The 17,360-nt window shown below is 54.9% G+C and overlaps 1 protein-coding gene across 2 annotated transcripts in view; it reads right to left on the bottom strand.

Annotated features, from left to right (window-relative positions):
- The window catches only part of LOC140372578 (lysyl oxidase homolog 2A-like), a 162,320-nt gene that overhangs the window by 3,154 nt on the left and 141,806 nt on the right, over positions 1–17,360 (bottom strand). For both annotated transcript variants that reach the window (XM_072459714.1, XM_072459715.1), the window contains 2 exons: positions 11,587–11,723; positions 11,414–11,525 (listed from right to left, as the gene is read on the bottom strand). In XM_072459714.1, coding sequence (XP_072315815.1) covers positions 11,414–11,525; positions 11,587–11,723 — 249 coding nt within the window. The remainder of the gene's footprint in view (positions 1–11,413; positions 11,526–11,586; positions 11,724–17,360) is intronic.

The raw sequence follows: 17,360 nt of genomic DNA, 5'->3' as shown, positions 1-17,360 counted from the left end.
CACATCACAATGACGACACCACCCTCATCACCATGACGACACCTCCCTCATCACCAAGACGACACCACCCTCATCACCATGACGACACCACCCTCATCACCATGACGACACCTCCCTCATCACCAAGACGACACCACCCTCATCACCATGACGACACCTCCCTCATCACCATGACGACACCACCCTCATCACCATGACACCACCCTCATCACCATGACGACACCACCCTCATCACCATGACGACACCTCCCTCATCACCATGACGACACCTCCCTCATCACCATGACGACACCACCCTCATCACCATGACGACACCACCCTCATCACCATGACGACACCACCCTCACCACCAAGACGACACCACCCTCACCACCACGACGACACCTCCCTCATCACCACGACGACACCACCCTCATCACCACGACGACACCTCCCTCATCACCACGACGACACCTCCCTCATCACCACGACGACACCTCCCTCATCACCACGACGACACCACCCACATCACCACGACGACACCACCCTCATCACCAAGACGACACCACCCTCATCACCATGACGACACCACCCTCATCACCATGACGACACCTCCTTCATCACCATGACGACACCACCCTCATCACCATGACACCACCCTCATCACCATGACGACACCTCCCTCATCACCATGACGACACCACCCTCATCACCATGACACCACCCTCATCACCATGACGACACCACCCTCATCACCATGACGACACCTCCCTCATCACCATGACGACACCACCCTCATCACCATGACGACACCTCCCTCATCACCATGACGACACCACCCTCATCACCATGACGACACCACCCTCATCACCAAGACGACACCACCCTCATCACCACGACGACACCACCCTCATCACCACGACGACACCTCCCTCATCACCACGACGACACCACCCTCATCACCATGACACCACCCACATCACCATGACGACACCACCCTCATCACCAAGACGACACCTCCCTCATCACCATGACGACACCACCCTCATCACCATGACGACACCTCCCTCATCACCATGACGACACCTCCCTCATCACCATGACGACACCACCCTCATCACCAAGACGACACCTCCCTCATCACCATGACGACACCACCCTCATCACCATGACGACACCACCCTCATCACCAAGACGACACCACCCTCATCACCATGACGACACCACCCTCATCACCATGACGACACCACCCTCATCACCATGACGACACCACCCTCATCACCATGACACCACCCACATCACCATGACGACACCACCCTCATCACCAAGACGACACCACCCTCATCACCAAAACGACACCACCCTCATCACCATGACGACACCTCCCTCATCACCATGACGACACCACCCTCATCACCATGACACCACCCACATCACCATGACGACACCACCCTCATCACCACGATGACACCACCCTCATCACCATGACGACACCTCCCTCATCACCATGACGACACACCCTCATCACCACGACGACACCACCCTCATCACCACGACGACACCTCCCTCATCACCACGACGACACCACCCTCATCACCATGACGACACCTCCCTCATCACCATGACGACACCTCCCTCATCACCATGACGACACCACCCTCATCACCATGACGACACCTCCCTCATCACCATGACGACACCTCCCTCATCACCATGACGACACCACCCTCATCACCATGACGACACCTCCCTCATCACCATGACGACACCACCCTCATCACCATGACGACACCTCCCTCATCACCATGACGACACCACCCTCATCACCATGACGACACCACCCTCATCACCAAGACGACACCACCCTCATCACCACGACGACACCACCCTCATCACCACGACGACACCTCCCTCATCACCACGACGACACCACCCTCATCACCACGACGACACCACCCTCATCACCATGACACCACCCACATCACCATGACGACACCACCCTCATCACCAAGACGACACCACCCTCATCACCAAGACGACACCACCCTCATCACCATGACGACACCTCCCTCATCACCATGACGACACCACCCTCATCACCATGACGACACCACCCTCATCACAAAGACGACACCTCCCTCATCACCATGACGACACCTCCCTCATCACCATGACGACACCACCCTCATCACCATGACGACACCTCCCTCATCACCATGACGACACCTCCCTCATCACCATGACGACACCACCCTCATCACCACGACACCACCCTCATCACCACGACGACACCACCCTCATCACCACGACGACACCTCCCTCATCACCACGACGACACCACCCTCATCACCATGACGACACCACCCTCATCACCAAGACGACACCACCCTCATCACCAAGACGACACCACCCTCATCACCAAGACGACACCACCCTCATCACCATGACGACACCTCCCTCATCACCATGACGACACCACCCTCATCACCATGACGACACCACCCTCATCACCAAGACGACACCTCCCTCATCACCATGACGACACCACCCTCATCACCATGACGACACCACCCTCATCACCAAGACGACACCACCCTCATCACCATGACGACACCACCCTCATCACCATGACGACACCTCCCTCATCACCATGACGACACCACCCTCATCACCATGACACCACCCACATCACCATGACGACACCACCCTCATCACCAAGACGACACCACCCTCATCACCAAAACGACACCACCCTCATCACCATGACGACACCTCCCTCATCACCATGACGACACCACCCTCATCACCATGACACCACCCACATCACCATGACGACACCACCCTCATCACCAAGACGACACCACCCTCATCACCAAAACGACACCACCCTCATCACCATGACGACACCTCCCTCATCACCATGACGACACCACCCTCATCACCATGACACCACCCTCATCACCATGTCGACACCACCCTCATCACCATGACGACACCTCCCTCATCACCATGACGACACCACCCTCATCACCATGACGACACCACCCTCATCACCAAGACGACACCATCCTCATCACCACGATGACACCACCTTCATCACCACGACGACACCTCCCTCATCACCATGACACCACCCTCATCACCACGACGACACCACCCTCATCACCACGACGACACCACCCTCATCACCATGACGACACCACCTCATCACCATGACGACACCTCCCTCATCACCATGACTACACCACCCTCATCACCATGACGACACCTCCCTCATCACCATGACGACACCACCCTCATCACCATGACGACACCTCCCTCATCACCATGACGACACCTCCCTCATCACCATGACGACACCACCCTCATCACCATGACGACACCACCCTCATCACCAAGACGACGACACCACCTTCATCACCACGACGACACCACCCTCATCACCATGACGACACCTCCCTCATCACCATGACGACACACCCTCATCACCACGACGACACCACCCTCATCACCACGACGACACCTCCCTCATCACCAAGACGACACCACCCTCATCACCATGACGACACCTCCCTCATCACCATGACGACACCAACCTCATCACCATGACGACACCACCCTCATCACCAAGACGACACCTCCCTCATCACCATGACGACACCACCCTCATCACCATGACGACACCACCCTCATCACCATGACGACACCACCCTCATCACCAAGACGACACCTCCCTCATCACCATGACGACACCACCCTCATCACCATGACGACACCACCCTCATCACCATGACACCACCCTCATCACCATGACGACACCACCCTCATCACCATGACGACACCTCCCTCATCACCATGACGACACCACCCTCATCACCACGACGACACCTCCCTCATCACCATGACGACATCACCATGACGACACCTCCCTCATCACCATGACGACACCACCCTCATCACCATGACGACACCTCCCTCATCACCATGACGACACCACCCTCATCACCAAGACGACACCACCCTCATCACCAAGACGACACCACCCTCATCACCATGACGACACCTCCCTCATCACCATGACGACACCACCCTCATCACCATGACGACACCACCCTCATCACCATGACACCACCCTCATCACCATGACGACACCACCCTCATCACCATGACGACACCTCCCTCATCACCATGACGACACCTCCCTCATCACCATGACGACACCATCCTCATCACCATGACGACACCACCCTCATCACCAAGACGACACCACCCTCATCACCACGACGACACCACCCTCATCACCACGACGACACCTCCCTCATCACCACGACGACACCACCCTCATCACCATGACGACACCACCCTCATCACCATGACACCACCCACATCACCATGACGACACCACCCTCATCACCAAGACGACACCACCCTCATCACCAAGACGACACCACCCTCATCACCATGACGACACCTCCCTCATCACCATGACGACACCACCCTCATCACCATGACGACACCACCCTCATCACCAAGACGACACCTCCCTCATCACCATGACGACACCACCCTCATCACCATGACGACACCACCCTCATCACCAAGACGACACCACCCTCATCACCATGACGACACCACCCTCATCACCATGACGACACCTCCCTCATCACCATGACGACACCACCCTCATCACCATGACGACACCACCCTCATCACCAAAACGACACCACCCTCATCACCATGACGACACCTCCCTCATCACCATGACGACACCACCCTCATCACCATGACACCACCCACATCACCATGACGACACCACCCTCATCACCAAGACGACACCACCCTCATCACCAAGACGACACCACCCTCATCACCATGACGACACCTCCCTCATCACCATGACGACACCACCCTCATCACCATGACACCACCCTCATCACCATGTCGACACCACCCTCATCACCATGACGACACCTCCCTCATCACCATGACGACACCACCCTCATCACCATGACGACACCACCCTCATCACCAAGACGACACCATCCTCATCACCACGATGACACCACCTTCATCACCACGACGACACCTCCCTCATCACCATGACACCACCCTCATCACCACGACGACACCACCCTCATCACCACGACGACACCACCCTCATCACCATGACGACACCACCCTCATCACCATGACGACACCTCCCTCATCACCATGACTACACCACCCTCATCACCATGATGACACCTCCCTCATCACCATGACGACACCACCCTCATCACCATGACGACACCTCCCTCATCACCATGACGACACCTCCCTCATCACCATGACGACACCACCCTCATCACCATGACGACACCACCCTCATCACCAAGACGACGACACCACCTTCATCACCACGATGACACCACCCTCATCACCATGACGACACCTCCCTCATCACCATGACGACACCTCCCTCATCACCATGACGACACACCCTCATCACCACGACGACACCACCCTCATCACCACGACGACACCTCCCTCATCACCATGACGACACCACCCTCATCACCATGACGACACCTCCCTCATCACCATGACGACACCTCCCTCATCACCACGACGACACACCCTCATCACCACGACGACACCACCCTCATCACCATGACGACACCTCCCTCATCACCATGACGACACCACCCTCATCACCATGACGACACCTCCCTCATCACCATGACGACACCTCCCTCATCACCATGACGACACCACCCTCATCACCATGACGACACCTCCCTCATCACCATGACGACACCTCCCTCATCACCATGACGACACCACCCTCATCACCATGACGACACCTCCCTCATCACCATGACGACACCACCCTCATCACCATGACGACACCTCCCTCATCACCATGACGACACCACCCTCATCACCATGACGACACCACCCTCATCACCAAGACGACACCACCCTCATCACCACGACGACACCACCCTCATCACCACGACGACACCTCCCTCATCACCACGACGACACCACCCTCATCACCACGACGACACCACCCTCATCACCATGACACCACCCACATCACCATGACGACACCACCCTCATCACCAAGACGACACCTCCCTCATCACCATGACGACACCACCCTCATCACCATGACGACACCACCCTCATCACCAAGACGACACCTCCCTCATCACCATGACGACACCACCCTCATCACCATGACGACACCACCCTCATCACCAAGACGACACCACCCTCATCACCATGACGACACCACCCTCATCACCATGACGACACCTCCCTCATCACCATGACGACACCACCCTCATCACCATGACACCACCCTCATCACAATGACGACACCACCCTCATCACCACGACGACATCACCTTCATCACCACGACGACACACCCTCATCACCACGACGACACCACCCTCATCACCACGACGACACCTCCCTCATCACCACGACGACATCACCTTCATCACCACGACGACACACCCTCATCACCACGACGACATCACCTTCATCACCACGACGACACACCCTCATCACCACGACGACACCTCCCTCATCACCACGATGACACCTCCCTCATCACCATGACGACACCACCCTCATCACCACGACGACACCTCCCTCATCACCACGACGACACCACCCTCATCACCATGACGACACCACCCTCATCACCATGACGACACCACCTTCATCACCACGATGACACCACCCTCATCACCACGACGACACCTCCCTCATCACCACGACGACACACCCTCATCACCACGACGACACCACCCTCATCACCACGACGACACCACCCTCATCACCACGACGACACCTCCCTCATCACCACGACGACACCTCCCTCATCACCACGACGACACCTCCCTCATCACCACGACGACACCACCCTCATCACCATGACGACACCTCCCTCATCACCATGACGACACCTCCCTCATCACCATGACGACACCTCCCTCATCACCATGACAACACCACCCTCATCACCATGACGACACCACCCTCATCACCATGACGACACCACCCTCATCACCAAGACGACGACACCACCTTCATCACCACGATGACACCACCCTCATCACCATGACGACACCTCCCTCATCACCATGACGACACACCCTCATCACCACGACGACACCTCCCTCATCACCATGACGACACCTCCCTCATCACCATGACGACACCTCCCTCATCACCATGACGACACACCCTCATCACCACGACGACACCTCCCTCATCACCACGACGACACCACCCTCATCACCACGACGACACCTCCCTCATCACCATGACGACACCTCCCTCATCACCACGACGACACCTCCCTCATCACCACGACGACACCACCCTCATCACCATGACGACACCTCCCTCATCACCATGACGACAGGACCCTCATCACCATGACGACACCTCCCTCATCACCATGACGACACCTCCCTCATCACCATGACGACACCTCCCTCATCACCATGACGACACCTCCCTCATCACCATGACGACACCTCCCTCATCACCATGACGACACCACCCTCATCACCATGACGACACCTCCCTCATCACCATGACGACACCACCCTCATCACCACGACGACACCTCCCTCATCACCACGACGACACCTCCCTCATCACCATGACGACACCTCCCTCATCACCATGACGACACCTCCCTCATCACCATGACGACAGCACCCTCATCACCATGACGACACCTCCCTCATCACCATGACGACACCTCCCTCATCACCATGACGACACCTCCCTCATCACCATGACGACACCTCCCTCATCACCATGACGACACCTCCCTCATCACCATGACGACACCTCCCTCATCACCATGACACCACCCTCATCACCATGACGACACCTCCCTCATCACCATGACGACACCTCCCTCATCACCATGACGACACCACCTTCATCACCACGATGACACCACCCTCATCACCACGATGACACCTCCCTCATCACATGACTACACCACCCTCATCACCATGACGACACCACCCTCATCACCACGACGACACCACCCTCATCACCATGACGACATCACCCTCATCACCATGACGACATCACCCTCATCACCATGACGACACCTCCCTCATCACCATGACGACACCACCTTCATCACCACGATGACACCACCCTCATCACCACGATGACACCTCCCTCATCACCATGACTACACCACCCTCATCACCATGACGACACCACCCTCATCACCACGACGACACCTCCCTCATCACCACGACGACACCTCCCTCATCACCATGACGACACCTCCCTCATCACCATGACGACACCTCCCTCATCACCATGACGACAGCACCCTCATCACCATGACGACACCTCCCTCATCACCATGACGACACCTCCCTCATCACCATGACGACACCTCCCTCATCACCATGACGACACCTCCCTCATCACCATGACGACACCTCCCTCATCACCATGACGACACCTCCCTCATCACCATGACGACACCACCCTCATCACCATGACACCTCCCTCATCACCATGACGACACCTCCCTCATCACCATGACGACACCACCCTCATCACCATGACGACACCACCCTCATCACCATGACGACACCACCCTCATCACCATGACGACACCTCCCTCATCACCATGACGACACCACCCTCATCACCATGACGACACCACCCTCATCACCATGACGACACCACCCTCATCACCATGACGACACCTCCCTCATCACCATGACGACATCACCCTCATCACCATGACGACACCACCCTCATCACCATGACGACACCTCCCTCATCACCATGACGACACCTCCCTCATCACCAAGACGACACCACCCTCATCACCATGACGACACCTCCCTAATCACCATGACGACACCTCCCTCATCACCATGACGACACCTCCCTCATCACCAAGACGACACCACCCTCATCACCATGACGACACCTCCCTCATCACCATGACGACACCACCCTCATCACCATGACGACACCTCCCTCATCACCATGACGACACCACCCTCATCACCATGACGACACCTCCCTCATCACCATGACGACACCTCCCTCATCACCATGACGACACCACCCTCATCACCATGACACCTCCCTCATCACCATGACGACACCTCCCTCATCACCATGACGACACCTCCCTCATCACCATGACGACACCTCCCTCATCACCATGACGACACCTCCCTCATCACCATGACGACACCTCCCTCATCACCATGACGACACCACCCTCATCACCATGACGACACCTCCCTAATCACCATGACGACACCTCCCTCATCACCATGACGACACCTCCCTCATCACCATGACGACACCACCCTCATCACCATGACGACACCTCCCTCATCACCATGACGACACCTCCCTCATCACCATGACGACACCTCCCTCATCACCATGACGACACCTCCCTCATCACCATGACGACACCACCCTCATCACCATGACGACACCTCCCTAATCACCATGACGACACCTCCCTCATCACCATGACGACACCTCCCTCATCACCATGACGACACCACCCTCATCACCATGACGACACCTCCCTCATCACCATGACGACACCTCCCTCATCACCATGACGACACCTCCCTCATCACCATGACGACACCTCCCTCATCACCATGACGACACCACCCTCATCACCATGACGACACCTCCCTAATCACCATGACGACACCTCCCTCATCACCATGACGACACCTCCCTCATCACCATGACGACACCTCCCTCATCACCATGACGACACCTCCCTCATCACCATGACGACACCACCCTCATCACCATGACGACACCACCCTCATCACCATGACGACACCTCCCTCATCACCATGACGACACCTCCCTCATCACCATGACGACACCTCCCTCATCACCATGACGACACCTCCCTCATCACCATGACGACACCACCCTCATCACCATGACGACACCTCCCTAATCACCATGACGACACCTCCCTCATCACCATGACGACACCTCCCTCATCACCATGACGACACCACCCTCATCACCATGACGACACCTCCCTCATCACCAAGACGACACCTCCCTCATCACCATGACGACACCTCCCTCATCACCATGACGACACCTCCCTCATCACCATGACGACACCACCCTCATCACCATGACGACACCTCCCTCATCACCATGACGACACCTCCCTCATCACCATGACGACACCACCCTCATCACCATGACGACACCTCCCTCATCACCATGACGACACCTCCCTCATCACCATGACGACACCTCCCTCATCACCATGACGACACCTCCCTCATCACCATGACGACACCTCCCTCATCACCATGACGACACCACCCTCATCACCATGACGACACCTCCCTCATCACCATGACGACACCTCCCTCATCACCATGACGACACCTCCCTCATCACCATGACGACACCACCCTCATCACCATGACGACACCACCCTCATCACCATGACGACACCACCCTCATCACCATGACCACACCACCCTCATCACCATGACGACACCACCCTCATCACCATGACGACACCTCCCTCATCACCATGACGACACCACCCTCATCACCATGACACCACCCTCATCACCACGACGACATCACCTTCATCACCACGACGACATCACCTTCATCACCACGACGACACACCCTCATCACCAAGACGACACCTCCCTCATCACCATGACGACACCACCCTCATCACCACGACGACACCTCCTTCATCACCACGACGACACCTCCTTCATCACCACGACGACACCACCCTCATCACCACGACGACACCACCCTCATCACCACGACGACACCACCCTCATCACCACGACGACACCTCCCTCATCACCACGACGACACCTCCCTCATCACCATGACGACACCACCCTCATCACCATGACGACACCTCCCTCATCACCATGACGACACCTCCCTCATCACCATGACGACACCACCCTCATCACCATGACGACACCTCCCTAATCACCATGACGACACCTCCCTCATCACCATGACGACACCTCCCTCATCACCATGACGACACCACCCTCATCACCATGACGACACCACCCTCATCACCATGACATGTGAACATATTAAGCCTATTTTTTATTTTGATTAGTATTTTTTTTTAATCTTTTTTCATATATATTTATAATATTTTCATCCCTTGACGGACTTAAATTGTTTCTCTTTTGACTTATTCATTGTTCATTGTTTAAAGTTCTTATGTTTGTGGATTCTGTTCGTTGACGATGGAAATAAACCTTTTCTGATTCTTCTCTTTTAGTTAAATATAAATCTGGGGGTTGAACATATTTATATGATTGTACTAGTGTTGCTTCTTTTGCAGTTTTGTGCAGCTTTACACTTGGTGAAAGGACGTTGTACCGATGTGGCAGTTGTACGTCCACATCCGGTGTCCGTCGTATCGAGCTTTACACTTCATCACGTTGTTGGAGTAATCGGACTCGGCCACTTCAAAGTGTGGATTTATCACGATCTGAAAGCACAAAACCTCCCATAAACATCCTCTGGACGTCCTCTGGACACGGGACACTCACCTGGAACACGTAGTCTCCAGGTGGAAGGTCAGTGATGTCGATCCACTGACAGTCGATGTCGTGGCGGTACGTGTCTGAACAGCCCACACTGATGCCCTGCTGCCCGAAGTTTGCACACTCGTAACGCTTCTGGATCCCTGAAGGAAAAGAGCCTTTATCTGTCTTTGTCCCACAGGGACGCTGCAGGAGACGAGGACATCTGCAGTTAGAGGTGAAACGTCTCCTGGGACTAAACCGCTCACACACATGTGCTTCATCATGTCATAAACCGCTCACACACATGTGCTTCATCATGTCATAAACCGCTCACACACATGTGCTTCATCACGTCATAAACCGCTCACACACATGTGCTTCATCACGTCATAAACCGCTCACACACATGTGCTTCATCACGTCATAAACCGCTCACACATGTGCTTCATCACGTCATAAACCGCTCACACACATGTGCTTCATCACGTCATAAACCTAAAGAATGTACTTTGGAATGTACTTTGGAATGTACTTTTGAATGTACTTTAGAATGTACTTTGGAATGTACTTTTGGATGTACTTTTGGATGTACTTTTGGATGTACTTTTGGACGTACTTTTGGAATGTACTTTGGAATGTACTTTTGAATGTACTTTTGAATGTACTTTGGAATGTACTTTTGGAATGTACTTTTGGATGTACTTTTGGATGTACTTTTGGACGTACTTTTGGACGTACTTCTGAATGTACTTTTGAATGTACTTTTGAATGTACTTCTGGAATGTACTTTTGGAATGTACTTTTGGAATGTACTTTAGAATGTACTTTTGGAATGTACTTTAGAATGTACTTTAGAATGTACTTTTGAATGTACTTTTGAATGTACTTTTGAATGTACTTTTGAATGTACTTCTGAATATACTTCGGAATGTACTTCGGAACGTACTTCTGAAGGTACTTTTGAACGTACTTCTGAATGTACTTCCGGAATGTACTTTTGGAATGTACTTTTGGAATGTACTTTTGGAATGTACTTTTGGAATGTACTTTAGAACGTACTTTAGAACGTACTTTTGAATGTACTTTTGAATGTACTTTTGAATGTACTTCTGAATGTACTTTGGAATGTACTTTAGAATGTACTTTGGAATGTACTTTTGGACGTACTTTTGGACGTACTTTAGAATGTACTTCTGAATGTACTTTTGAATGTACTTTTGGATGTACTTTTGGATGTACTTTTGGAATGTACTTTAGAATGTACTTTTGGAATGTACTTTAGAATGTACTTCTGAATGTACTTTTGAATGTACTTTTGGAATGTACTTTTGGAATGTACTTTAGAATGTACTTTTGGAATGTACTTTTGAATGTACTTCTGAATATACTTCGGAATGTACTTTAGAATGTACTTTTGGAATGTACTTTTGGATGTACTTCTGAATGTACTTCCGGAATGTACTTTTGGAATGTACTTTAGAATGTACTTTTGGAATGTACTTTAGAACGTACTTTTGAATGTACTTTTGAATGTACTTTTGGAATGTACTTTTGGAATGTACTTTTGGAATGTACTTTAGAACGTACTTTTGAATGTACTTTTGGAATGTACTTTTGGAATGTACTTTTGGAATGTACTTTAGAACGTACTTTTGAATGTACTTTAGAATGTACTTTAGAATGCACTTTAGAATGTACTTCGGAACGAACTTCTGGACGTACTTCTGAATGTACTTCCGGAATGTACTTTTGGAATGTACTTTTGAATTTACTTTTGAATGTACTTTGGTGGTGCCCACCAGCTCAGAGGAAAAGAGGAGGTGTCCACCAGCTCAGAGGAAAAGAGGAGGTGTCCACCAGCTCAGAGGAAAAGAGGAGGTGTCCACCAGCTCAGAGGAAAAGAGGAGGTGTCCACCAGCTCAGAGGACAAGAGGAGGTGCCCACCAGCTCAGAGGACAAAAGGAGGTGTCCACCAGCTCAGAGGACAAGAGGAGGTGTCCACCAGCTCAGAGGACAAGAGGAGGTGCCCACCAGCTCAGAGGACAAGAGGAGGTGCCCACCAGCTCAGAGGACAAGAGGAGGTGCCCACCAGCTCAGAGGACAAGAGGAGGTGCCCACCAGCTCAGAGGACAAGAGGAGGTAACCACCAGCTCAGAGGACAAGAGGAGGTGCCCACCAGCTCAGAGGACAAGAGGAGGTAACCACCAGCTCAGAGGACAAGAGGAGGTGCCCACCAGCTCAGAGGACAAGAGGAGGTGCCCACCAGCTCAGAGGAAAAGAGGAGGTGCCCACCAGCTCAGAGGACAAGAGGAGGTTCCCACCCGCTCAGAGGAAAAGAGGAGGTGCCCACCAGCTCAGAGGACAAGAGGAGGTGTCCACCCGCTCAGAGGACAAGAGGAGGTGCCCACCAGCTCGAGGTGCCCACCCGCTCAGAGGACAAGAGGAGGTGTCCACCCGCTCAGAGGACAAGAGGAGGTGTCCACCAGCTCAGAGGACAAGAGGAGGTGCCCACCAGCTCAGAGGACAAGAGGAGGTGCCCACCAGCTCAGAGGACAAGAGGAGGTGCCCACCAGCTCAGAGGACAAGAGGAGGTAACCACCAGCTCAGAGGACAAGAGGAGGTGCCCACCAGCTCAGAGGACAAGAGGAGGTAACCACCAGCTCAGAGGACAAGAGGAGGTGCCCACCAGCTCAGAGGACAAGAGGAGGTGCCCACCAGCTCAGAGGAAAAGAGGAGGTGCCCACCAGCTCAGAGGACAAGAGGAGGTTCCCACCCGCTCAGAGGAAAAGAGGAGGTGCCCACCAGCTCAGAGGACAAGAGGAGGTGTCCACCCGCTCAGAGGACAAGAGGAGGTGCCCACCAGCTCGAGGTGCCCACCCGCTCAGAGGACAAGAGGAGGTGTCCACCCGCTCAGAGGACAAGAGGAGGTGTCCACCCGCTCAGAGGACAAGAGGAGGTGTCCACCAGCTCAGAGGACAAGAGGAGGTGTCCACCCGCTCAGAGGACAAGAGGAGGTGCCCACCAGCTCGAGGTGCCCACCAGTTCAGAGGACAAGAGGAGGTGCCCACCAGCTCAGAGGACAAGAGGAGGTGCCCACCAGCTCAGAGGACAAGAGGAGGTGCCCACCAGCTCAGAGGACAAGAGGAGTTGCCCACCAGCTCGAGGTGCCCACCAGCTCAGAGGACAAGAGGAGGTGCCCACCAGCTCAGAGGACAAGAGGAGGTGTCCACCCGCTCAGAGGACAAGAGGAGGTGCCCACCAGCTCAGAGGACAAGAGGAGGTGCCCACCAGCTCAGAGGACAAGAGGAGGTGTCCACCAGCTCAGAGGAAAAGAGGAGGTGTCCACCAGCTCAGAGGAAAAGAGGAGGTGTCCACCAGCTCAGAGGAAAAGAGGAGGTGTCCACCAGCTCAGAGGACAAGAGGAGGTGCCCACCAGCTCAGAGGACAAAAGGAGGTGTCCACCAGCTCAGAGGACAAGAGGAGGTGTCCACCAGCTCAGAGGACAAGAGGAGGTGCCCACCAGCTCAGAGGACAAGAGGAGGTGCCCACCAGCTCAGAGGACAAGAGGAGGTGCCCACCAGCTCAGAGGACAAGAGGAGGTGCCCACCAGCTCAGAGGACAAGAGGAGGTAACCACCAGCTCAGAGGACAAGAGGAGGTGCCCACCAGCTCAGAGGACAAGAGGAGGTAACCACCAGCTCAGAGGACAAGAGGAGGTGCCCACCAGCTCAGAGGACAAGAGGAGGTGCCCACCAGCTCAGAGGAAAAGAGGAGGTGCCCACCAGCTCAGAGGACAAGAGGAGGTTCCCACCCGCTCAGAGGAAAAGAGGAGGTGCCCACCAGCTCAGAGGACAAGAGGAGGTGTCCACCCGCTCAGAGGACAAGAGGAGGTGCCCACCAGCTCGAGGTGCCCACCCGCTCAGAGGACAAGAGGAGGTGTCCACCCGCTCAGAGGACAAGAGGAGGTGTCCACCCGCTCAGAGGACAAGAGGAGGTGTCCACCAGCTCAGAGGACAAGAGGAGGTGTCCACCCGCTCAGAGGACAAGAGGAGGTGCCCACCAGCTCGAGGTGCCCACCAGTTCAGAGGACAAGAGGAGGTGCCCACCAGCTCAGAGGACAAGAGGAGGTGCCCACCAGCTCAGAGGACAAGAGGAGGTGCCCACCAGCTCAGAGGACAAGAGGAGTTGCCCACCAGCTCGAGGTGCCCACCAGCTCAGAGGACAAGAGGAGGTGCCCACCAGCTCAGAGGACAAGAGGAGGTGTCCACCCGCTCAGAGGACAAGAGGAGGTGCCCACCAGCTCAGAGGACAAGAGGAGGTGCCCACCAGCTCAGAGGACAAGAGGAGGTGTCCACCAGCTCAGAGGAAAAGAGGAGGTGTCCACCAGCTCAGAGGAAAAGAGGAGGTGTTCACCAGCTCAGAGGAAAAGAGGAGGTGTCCACCAGCTCAGAGGAAAAGAGGAGGTGTCCACCAGCTCAGAGGACAAGAGGAGGTGCCCACCAGCTCAGAGGACAAAAGGAGGTGTCCACCAGCTCAGAGGACAAGAGGAGGTGTCCACCAGCTCAGAGGACAAGAGGAGGTGCCCACCAGCTCAGAGGACAAGAGGAGGTGCCCACCAGCTCAGAGGACAAGAGGAGGTGCCCACCAGCTCAGAGGACAAGAGGAGGTAACCACCAGCTCAGAGGACAAGAGGAGGTACCCACCAGCTCAGAGGACAAGAGGAGGTGCCCACCAGCTCAGAGGAAAAGAGGAGGTGCCCACCAGCTCAGAGGACAAGAGGAGGTTCCCACCCGCTCAGAGGAAAAGAGGAGGTGCCCACCAGCTCAGAGGACAAGAGGAAGTGTCCACCCGCTCAGAGGACAAGAGGAGGTAACCACCAGCTCAGAGGACAAGAGGAGGTACCCACCAGCTCAGAGGACAAGAGGAGGTGCCCACCAGCTCAGAGGAAAAGAGGAGGTGCCCACCAGCTCAGAGGACAAGAGGAGGTTCCCACCCGCTCAGAGGAAAAGAGGAGGTGCCCACCAGCTCAGAGGACAAGAGGAGGTGTCCACCCGCTCAGAGGACAAGAGGAGGTGCCCACCAGCTCGAGGTGCCCACCCGCTCAGAGGACAAGAGGAGGTGTCCACCCGCTCAGAGGACAAGAGGAGGTGTCCACCCGCTCAGAGGACAAGAGGAGGTGTCCACCAGCTCAGAGGACAAGAGGAGGTGTCCACCCGCTCAGAGGACAAGAGGAGGTTCCCACCCGCTCAGAGGAAAAGAGGAGGTGCCCACCAGCTCAGAGGACAAGAGGAGGTGTCCACCCGCTCAGAGGACAAGAGGAGGTGCCCACCAGCTCAGAGGAAAAGAGGAGGTGTCCACCAGCTCAGAGGAAAAGAGGAGGTGTCCACCAGCTCAGAGGAAAAGAGGAGGTGTCCACCAGCTCAGAGGAAAAGAGGAGGTGTCCACCAGCTCAGAGGACAAGAGGAGGTGCCCACCAGCTCAGAGGACAAAAGGAGGTGTCCACCAGCTCAGAGGACAAGAGGAGGTGTCCACCAGCTCAGAGGACAAGAGGAGGTGCCCACCAGCTCAGAGGACAAGAGGAGGTGCCCACCAGCTCAGAGGACAAGAGGAGGTGCCCACCAGCTCAGAGGACAAGAGGAGGTGCCCACCAGCTCAGAGGACAAGAGGAGGTAACCACCAGCTCAGAGGACAAGAGGAGGTGCCCACCAGCTCAGAGGACAAGAGGAGGTAACCACCAGCTCAGAGGACAAGAGGAGGTGCCCACCAGCTCAGAGGACAAGAGGAGGTGCCCACCAGCTC

This window comes from Eucyclogobius newberryi, unplaced genomic scaffold, assembly GCF_026437365.1.
Source record: "Eucyclogobius newberryi isolate DKJ021-1_F unplaced genomic scaffold, fEucNew1.0.hap1 SCAF_26, whole genome shotgun sequence".
NCBI classification, from domain to species: Eukaryota; Metazoa; Chordata; class Actinopteri; order Gobiiformes; family Gobiidae; genus Eucyclogobius; species Eucyclogobius newberryi.
This window is presented reverse-complemented; position numbering and strand designations above follow the sequence as displayed.